This window comes from Lutjanus erythropterus, chromosome 23 (genome assembly GCF_056507025.1).
Source record: "Lutjanus erythropterus isolate fLutEry1 chromosome 23, fLutEry1.hap2, whole genome shotgun sequence".
Taxonomy (NCBI): domain Eukaryota; kingdom Metazoa; phylum Chordata; class Actinopteri; order Lutjaniformes; family Lutjanidae; genus Lutjanus; species Lutjanus erythropterus.
Genome location: NC_139339.1, coordinates 5,578,440 through 5,588,415, shown reverse-complemented (window position 1 = coordinate 5,588,415; position 9,976 = coordinate 5,578,440). Strand labels below are relative to the sequence as shown.

The following is a 9,976-nucleotide window of genomic DNA, read 5'->3' as shown; positions in this document are numbered from 1 at the left end:
TGCATGTTTTGGGGGTGGCCACCGCCTCCTTGTGCCACCCCTCTAGATCCGCCCCTGTCTCAATGGACAAGAAGTTGTTAGATGACAAATGGTTCATCCAATTACCTGCCAAGTGCTTCTTTTTTCTTTTTTTTTTGAAAGTACCTGCCCATCTGTTTATAGGGACAACTTCCCAGATGGTTCTGCGTAACAAACAAAAACCAGGTGCGTCAGGTTACTGCATTTAATGATACTTAAAAAAAACTCAGTGGAGAACACCTTTAACTGCATTTGGAGAAGTGATGAAGTAAATTTAAAATGTGCGTAACCTTTTTTTTTTGCAATGATCATCATAACTTGGCTGTTACTACTACAGAAAAGCGCACCATCATGTTCATATTAATGCATGCATACTGTAAATTTAAGGAACCACACACACACAGAGGAACTGAATTAAAACACACCCCTTTCACCCAAACTCTGACTCCCCCCCCCCCACCACCCTCCTCCTCCTCCTCTCTCATTTCTCATTCACACAGCGCTATCTGACGCTGTCTTTCTCTCTCTCCTCTCGGATTCTTCTTTTTTTCTCTTCCACAGAAAACATGCAGGGAGGAGAGGAGGAGGAGGAGAAAAGAAGAAACGCGTCGGAGGCGACAAGAGAGAGAGGAAGCAGAGAAAGTTGCTGGTAGAGGAGCCGAGAGGGCGAGAAGAGAGGAGAGGAGAGGAGAGGAGAGGGGTCGAGCAGATGGGACGAAGGAAGGAAAGGATCTCTCTGCGGGCTCAAGTGCGCGATTATAGGATTCTGCATAAATAAACACATATATGAATCAAAGCCTATAATAAAAAGAGAGGGGAGTTTATATTAAAGGCGCGCCACCGCGGTGCGTGGACGCGGACAAGACAGACAGACAGCGGCGGTTCTCTCTGGATTTTACTCCTCATGTTCTCCAAACTCTTCGGTGAGGTTCTCTAACTTTTTTTTTTTTAAAGTAGAAACTTTCCCTCCCCTCGGCTCTCCAATTAACCCCCCCGGAAAACCAAAGAGGAGCTCCGGGGTGGAAGATCAAGAAGAAGAAGAAGAAGTGGAGGAAGGAAGAGCGTTTTTGTTCCTTCCGAGGAGTCCAGCTCGCCGTAGCCGGGGTTTAGGCGTTGGCACCCGGGCAAGTCCCTCGCCATGGCCGGGGCCAAGCCGGGAGTCCATGCGCTGCAGCTCAAACCCGTCTCCGTCCACGAAGCGCTCAAGAAGGGGGGCAAATTCATCAAATGGGACGAGGTGAGACATGTGTTTTCCTCCCACACAGCTCTGAATACATGTGTCACTGTTGAAACCTTAAAGTGAAGTGGATCGGATTGTTGTTTCTTGCTCAATAAGACGAGAGACATGGTTTTGACAGCAGGGCCAACAGTCGTGAAGAGTCGGTGTGTTTGTGTGTGTGTGTGTGTGTTTGACAGACACACAGACGGATAGTGTGTGTAGGTGAGGTGCAGGTGTGTTCTGGACACACAAGTCCCACTATACTGTATTTCCTAGTGTGTGTTAATCAGATACTCGAGTAGAAAATTCCCCCACAGTTGCCAGCAGCAGGCAGCAGCGCCTGAATGTGTTGTGTTGTGTTGAATTCTTGTCAAGCCGGTTTCCCTCGAGCTCAGGTTCAGTTCAGACACCCTCTTTTTCTCCTCCTTTCCCCCCCCCTCCTGTTTCTTTCTCTTTCTGTTGAGAGAGCACCTGTCTGAGTGTGAATAAAGAGGAAGGTGTCTCTGTTGGAGGGATTTGTGAGATTTAAAATGCTGCAAGTCACTTTAAAAATACAAACTAATTCCAAAAAAAGTTAGGAAGCTGTGCAGAATGTAATAAAATCAGAATGCAATGATTTGTAAATGCTTTTTGATTTTTATTCAGTTGAATACAGTGCAAAGACACTCATTGTAAACCTGATGGAGGATGCAGGAGCATGTTTACTACTGCGATCCATCACTTTTTCATTTTACAACACTCAGTCAGCATTTGGGAACTGAGGACACTACTTGTTGAAGTTTTAAAAGTGAATTTTTTCCCCATTCTTGCTTGATGTATGACCTCAGGTGCTCAGCAGTCCAGGGTCTCTGCTGTCGTAGTTTGTGCCTCATAATGCACCACTCATTTTCAATATGAGACAGGTCTGGACTGCGGGCAGGTCAGTCTAGTGCCTGAACTCTTTTACTACGAAGCCACGCTGTTGGAACACCTGCAGAATGTGTCTTAGCCTTGTTTTGCTGAAATAAGCTGCAGAAAAGATGCCTGGATGGCAGCATATGTTGCCCCAAATACTGTATGTTCTTTTCAGCATGCCTTCGTAAAAATGCAAGTTTACCCATGATGCCATGGGTACTAACACACTCCCATACCATAGCAGATGCTGACTTTTGAACTTTGGGTCTGGATGGTCATTTTCTTCTGGACACGCTGGCCATGTTTTCCAAAAACAATTTGAAACTCGTCAGACTGCAGTTTTCCACTTTGCGTCAGTCCATCTCAGATGAGCTCAGGCCTCAGAGAAGCCTGCAGCGTTTCTGGATGTTGTTCTCTTTGCATGTTAGAATCTTAATTTGCATTTGTAGATGCAGCGGCAAACTGTGTTTACCTGCTTTTTCTGACATTTTATTGACCAGGCAACAACTCGATTTATTGAGAAAATGCTTGACAGATTAATCTAGAATGAAAATAATTGTTAGTTGCAGCCGTAACAGATTCACAAAAAACAGAACAACCCTCAATCATCACTTTTGCCCCAGTAGAAATGTGTTGTGGTATCAGCAAACACCCTGCCCTCCGCCTGTATTTCCTTATTTTCTCATTGTAAATTTGCTGTGCTCGGGACATTTTACCAGCGTAAAAAAGGTTCTTTCTTTCTCTTTCTCCAGCACATTAGAGGAGAAAGCACCTGTCTGAGTGAAAATCAGTAGAGGGTGACTTTATTTGAAGGATTTCAGAGCTTGGAGAGCATCTCAAGCTGCAAACCACACTCTGAAACACCACATTTTAGCTTAATTAATATGTTTATTTTGTTTTTTGTGTCTCTGAACCTATATATCAGGGCTTCCCAAACTTTTCCCCCTTACTTTGATGCGCGTTTGACCACGGTCCCCAGCCGGAGAGGATCTAGGATCAGTAAAAATTCCAGTCAATCAAAACGGCCCACCCTCTTTCATCCCTTGATTTCCCAACTTCCCAAAAAATATGCCAAAAGTTAAAATATTACATTCCTCCTTTCGCTGGGGACGCCGTACAAGCCACTCAAGGACTCCTGTTGGTACTTAACAACTACAGAGAGGTTTGAATTGTTGTTTTTTCTGCTCTATTTTCCCTTCCACGTATTTCTGCAGCAGCGTGTCTGGCAACCCTGGCATGCTCCCGCCTGTGTCACTGACCGTAATAATTGTGTGTGTGTGTGTGTTGGGGTTTGTGAGACAGAGTGCAATCTTCTCCATAGCAAAGTAGGTGTGTGTGTCCATGTGTCTGAGCGTCCATCAATGATTAACTCAGTTGTTGGCTGATCTGCCTCCAACTGTAGGCCGACTGTGTCTTCAGTTTGGTGACCTCTGCCTTGGATTTACAATACAATAACATGCAAGTGTGTGTGTGTGTGTGTGTGTGTGTGTGTGCGTGTGAGGATCATTGAAATCTGGCAGTAAAAGCTCCAATATGTCCGTTATCATAAGTGCAAATATGAGCTCAGGTGTGGCGTTGACACACACACACACAGAAAGAAAAATGAACACAAGTGTTTGAAAGTAAAACAGCTTATTAGCAACAGAGCCTCACACACATTGTAATGATGATGTGGTGTGTGTGTGCATGTGTGTGTGTGTGTGTGTGTGTCTGAGGTCTTGTCACGCAAATAGCGAATAGCATGTCCTTTTGATTTCCTTTCTTTCTCTCACACACACTAACTCTCTCTGTCTCGCTGTCTCTCAAAGGGAATTCCCAGGAAATGGTTATGCTGGCGATTAAGTGTGTGAACACTCCAAAACATGTGCATGCTTTCTTCCTCGTCCGTCTTTCGGCCCCCTTCTTCCTCCCCGTTTGCCGTTTCCCGCTAAAATCAACAAACGCATTTTAGAGGATAAATGGAGGGAGAGAGAGCACTTTGGGGAGAGGAGGGACGAGGAGGAGATGAGAGAGGAAGATGAAAAATGCCGGGGTTTTAGAGTCAAAGATGCTCCGTTTTTTTAAGACTGAGGGTTGAGGTGGTGCAGATTCAATCTCTCACCAGTTAGTGTTTATATTCCTTTAATTAAGTCCATGGGGACTGTCTCACCATCCTCGATTATATAAACTCTGATTCCAAAAATGCTGTGACGCTGTGTAATCCTTTAATTTGCAAGGCCTTTTTGACCTATATTCAGTTGAATACATTATCAAGACAAGATTGTTTTTCTGAATTTCTTGCAACATGTTTCAAAGAAAGGTTTGAAGAGGAGCAACAGAAGGCTGGGAAAGTTTTCCACCAGGGTGGAAATGTGATTGTTTTTCAAAAATAATGGATGTCATGTTCTCCGGGCTAAAGAGGAAAAGGACCATCCAGATTGTTACCAGCACAAAGTTCAAAAGCCAGCATCTGTGATGATCTGGGGGTGTGTTAGTGCCCATGGCATCATGGGTAAACTTGTACATCTGTGAGGGCGCCATTGATGCTGAAAGGTACATGCAGGATTCGGAGCAACATGCTGCCATCCAGGTGTCTTTTTCAGAGACAATGCCAAGACACGTCCTGCAGGTCTTCCGAAGCTTCAACAATAAGTTGAATTAGTTCACAAACACTTACTGAGAAAAAAGGTGATGCATCACAGTGGTAAACATGCTCTTGTCCCGACTTATTTGAAACATGTTGCAGGCATTGAATTCAGTATATTTACAAAAAACAAAGTTAAGTCTTGTCTTTGAACTGTATTAAGTTGAATATAAGTTGAAAAGTGTTTGTTAACAATTGCATTCTGTTTTTATTTATGTTTTACACAGTGTCACAACTTTTTTTTGGGACTGGGATTTGTAGATTGCAAAGTATGAAGCTGAAAAAACAGTCCAGAGGGCCTTTAAATCTGGAAGAGAAACGCTGAAGTCGTGTGAACAGCGCTCCTCCAGGGTTTATTCGTAGCAGTTATTCAGCTAATTTCAAATCATATCTTCCATAAATTCAGATTGTATATGTTGCAGAAACTTCCGCGAGGCCTGATGTCATAAGAAACACGCAGAGGAAACCATATATCTGCCTGTTTTGACCCGTAAGGCCATCTTGCAGATTTCCTACCAAATGCATAATGTGTTTTTCACATTTTTTGACGTAACAATTAATTAATTGATCATTGAAAATAACTGTCAGATTAAACAATAATGAAAAGAGTTGCTATTGGCCGTCATAGTGTCGAGTAGTTAACACAGATTCTCGTTAAAAAAATAAATATAAAAACTTTCTCACATTGCAGTAACACAATAACAAAGACCTGAGAGGCACAAAGGAGAGAGCTTTACTGTTTAACACAGTTAAATTCTTCGTGAAACCTTTTCTTAATATGGCGTTTGAATGCCTGGTATGAAGGCTGTGGTTCCAAATCTTGTAAATTATTCCGTAGCCAGGGAATGAAAATGCAGCTTTTACAAGTTCAGAACAGACTCCAGGGAACCTGAAGGTTCCTCCATTTCTAATTAGGCACGACTCAGTCTGGCTCTGTTTACGCTGGAAACAAAGGAGACCAAATAAATGAACGACCAGTAGCATTTTTTTTTCTCACAGTGAGCTGCTCAGAATTTATTAAGGTTAATATCTAAGGTGGAAATGTTGACTTTAACTTTAAATATTTTTTATCCGTATCTTAAGTGAAATTTCTACCTTTATATCACAGCAAATGTAACTTTTGTTTATGTTTAATATATATAAAAAAAGTTTTAAGTATTATATTGAACTACATTAACTAAAGTTTTAGCTTGTGACTAAAGCAAATATATTTGGTTAAATTAGAATTATTAAAAAATCTATAGTTTGTATTAGGGATGATAACAATTAATCAATGATCGATTAACCAGTCGTTAAGAATTTGATCGATCATGTAAAATTTAATCGATCTACTGTCAAATAAACATCTGAAACATGAGGCTGTTTATGTTTCATAGGCTGCACTCATAGAAATAAGGGTTCCCAAAGGGTTCTTCCTGTAGAGCTGTGGTTCTACTCAGAACAATTTGCTGCTGTCAAGGGTTCTTCGTAAGACCAAGAGTTATATTAAGAACCCTTTTCATCCAAAGAACCTTTTTTTTTAGTGTCTGTCTGTGTTCTAGCGGGGACGCTGACCACTGTCCCCAAAAACTGTCTGTGTTCCTTTAAGGACTTTGCAAAAGTGAGAGAAGAATTAGGACACACACACACACACACGCACACACACGCGCACACACACACACACACACAGAAAGTGCCTGAGGACAGTGCAGTGTGTTTACATGAAAACCCCACTTTTGACCCCGTCCCCCTCTTTTCACCCCCGTCCCCATCACCATGTCCTCACCCCACACGGCTTATTTCTTCTTCTTCTTGTCTTTTGTCCTTTGCATCGTTTCACCCTTTAGCCTCTCTTTCTTTTCCTTTGCTTTCTAGTCCTGTTCTCATCTGTCACTGCTGCCGTCCACTGTAGCCCCATCAGATGACACACTCATTGACACAAAAACACACACACACACAGACAGACACACACTGACTCATGCAGGGGGGGAGGAAGAGGAGGAGGAGGAGGAGGAGGAATGCATTCCAAATTGACCGTCTTTCTTCCGTGTTTCGGCTTGTGTACACACGTGTGCTCACATGAGTGTGTGTGGTTGTTTTGTTCTGTTCTGTGTGTGTGTGTGTGTGTGTGTGTGTGTGTGTGTGTTTCACGTCGAATGACTTCCTGTTCGAGCTTGTTGTAAGCCTCCAGAGCCAAGCCATTTTCCTCCTCTCCCTCCCTCCCTCGGTCCCTCCGTCTGCTGCTGCTCCGCCCTCTGCATCCCGGCCACAATTCAATTTAACTAAATTCCAACTGGAATTCAGTTAAAATTCCTCCCAAACAACCAATTAAACAAACACAGACAGACAGCTTGTCTGCAGAGCGGCTCGGCCCGCTGCCGGTGTGCCGGGGAGCGCCTTGATACGAGTCTTAAAAGTACGCGCAAGTCAAATAAGTAATGATCTTGACACCTAACGTTAGCGCCTAACGCCTGTGTTAGCTGGATTATGTTTGCACTTGGTATTCAAATAATCTTCCCTCTGCATTTTGCACGTTCAGGCACAAACGGAGTCTTCATCTCAGGCTGCAAACACTCCCACATGTTTCCTTTGCTCTGAATCCTGCAGGGAAAAGCGCACTTTTAGTCAGAGTTGATTTGTTTATGTCCACACTGCACAATTAACAAGTAAACCGCTGCTTATAAACTGTATCCCGAGGGCACATGGGATCAGCAGTGGCTCATTAATTGGACAGTTTTGGGATCCCTTTCATAGATTAGAGGTTTTGGCTCCAGTAAATTCGAGCGAAGAAAGATGCACCACAAAATGCAGCGTTTCGAAGTTGCTTCGTGGTCAAGATTAATTTGACAGACCTGACTGCGTTGCAGTTTTATTGCTGCTGTCGTCCTCGGTGTTCATCAGTACTGTGTTTTCAAATCAAACTGATATAAATATCCTGAGCAGGCATTTTTTTTGGATCTACTGTTTTCACCTCCCTCATCCAGTTTATAGATGATCTCTTAAAGGACAATTCTGTAATAAATTTACAGCACTAGATCATAAAATGATCCTGATATGGTATCAGAGAGTATGGTTTGACAACAGAGCTACAGCCAGCAAGTTCTGCCTTTAAATGTCTATTTTGTCCTGTTTTGCATGTTTCACCTTTATTAAGAGTTAAAAGTAATGCCAAGTGTCTGTCTTTGAGTTGTAAGCAATCATCAGTAATCTAAGTAAGGCAGGCAGTCACTGAACTCTGTGGGTCAGACGTGCTATTTGGACTCCAGGACTCATGCTTGAGTGTTAAAGTCTTACGTATTGCTCCTTTAAGTGCCTGCTGGAGCTGTTAACATATAGTTGAAAACGGACAAATATTTAGATTGTGGTTTTTATGCTTTTCAGTGCATCTGAGTCTATTTAAAGCAAGTTTTAGTCTGTTAAGCTACACTGTAGATGCTGATGTAGGTTGTAAAAGGAACAGTTCAACATTTTGTGAAAATTGCTGTTTCCCTTTCTTGATCTTGACGGGTTCGGGTCGGGTCGGGGTTTATTTCTCACATATTTCACAGGCTCATGTTGGGTTCAGGTTGTACTGTATTTCTTTCTTTATTCATTTTCATTTTTCTCCCCAATTTAGGTGTTGCAAATTCCAGTTATCTCCTCCTGTTTGGTACAGACAGGGAAGTTTGTCAGGTTGTAATCGGGTTCGGGCTGTAACATGCTAAGGAGGGTCGGGTTCGGCATCAGGCCTCGACGGGCTCAACTTTTCAGGCGTGATTAAAACAGTAGCTTACATGAATGAGATCATGATTTCTTTAAAATTAATCATGCAGGCCTACATTAATGTTTCCTAGAAATTAAAGATGCACCCATGTTTTATTCTAAAGCAGATGTAATGAAATCTGTTTCTTTGAAATCACCCGCAAAAATGTGACATCTTCATTCATGCACAAATAGTTTCATTTCATTCTGCACCATCACTATTCTAAGTCTGCACTTCCCTTGAACAATTGATTCAATGCTCATCTTTTCAGAATGAAACACGCCTCAGTTGAACACTGTTACACACTTTCTTCCTGTACATTTTTTCTCTGCATGTTGGGACTTGTCAAGCGAGCAGCTCTTTTTATCGTCACTTCTCACTAAACTCTTTGTATCATGCCGTGGAATGTTTTTATGATGCCCGAGCTCTGATAAAAATATCCTCCGTCGCAGCCTCGAATGATCAGGACATCCTAACTGCATTATGTTGATTCAGCATTCACTTGTGCATTAGCTGCATGTGATGTGTCATAACACAAGGCGAGATGGTTGCATAACTCCTTGGAGATCGTTTTACACCTGAAATGTGGCAGCCAGTACTTCAAAATGAAGATGTTTTCTATTATTAGTAAGCAGAGGTGCTGTGTCATTGTGACTGTAAAGGAAAACACAAGACAGTTGTTCCAGCGTGGCAGGACTTTAAGACAGTGGATGCTTTGGTTTAAAGTTGGATGGATGAACGGAAGCAACAAGCCACAAATGGTCATTATCAGATAGTGAAGTGAATGTTTAGGAGATGAGAGTATGAGGAGGAGGTGGAGGAAAGAAAACTCAGGCTCGTGTGGAGGTCTGACGCCGCGCTGAGAAACACGGCTGACGTCCTGACAGAGCGGTGAGAAACAAGGGACGGGGGGGTGAACGGACGGGGGGAGGTGGAAGGTCAACCGCAGCCACATGTGAAGTGTGGGACCGACATCTGGACTGCTCCGTGTCTTTCGCTTCGGTCATAATCTCACAACCTCGCCATGTGTCCGTATTTTATGAGTCATCTCTTCTTCATTCCTTTGTCATCTTTCTATCACTCTCTCTTCCTCCTTCTATCTGTCTCCGTCTCCTTCCCGTCTGTTTTGTTCTTGTTTCCTCTCTGTAATCTTGTCTTCCTGTCTCGCCTTCACTTTTGATTCCTAAGTAATTAATCCAAACAGCCCCTTCAAATGTTGTTCATGAATTACCTTTATTTCAAGGCTTTATGAACTCCACTAAGGATATGACTTTTTTTTTTTACAAGATTGTGCAGCCTTAGTTAACATGATCAGTTGTGTTACTCTCTTTGCAGCTCTCACAGACGCTGCACGCTGTGATTGACTGACTTGAGGTTACACACCACTGCCCAAATCTAGACGCCTAGAAACGTCCCAAACACAGAAAAATGAGAAATTACAGGCAGAGGGCAGAGTCTCTGCAGATACAGACACAACCACACACTTCTAGTGGGTCATGAG

General features: G+C 42.8%; 1 protein-coding gene across 1 annotated transcript in view; it reads left to right on the top strand.

Moving 5' to 3' along the window:
- The first annotated feature begins 518 nt into the window (after positions 1-518).
- Positions 519-9,976, top strand: part of plcb3 (phospholipase C, beta 3 (phosphatidylinositol-specific)) — a 64,153-nt gene continuing 54,695 nt past the window's right edge. Inside the window, exon 1 of the mRNA XM_084711864.1 lies at positions 519-1,255. Coding sequence (XP_084567990.1) covers positions 1,157-1,255 — 99 coding nt within the window. The 5' untranslated portion in view covers positions 519-1,156. The remainder of the gene's footprint in view (positions 1,256-9,976) is intronic.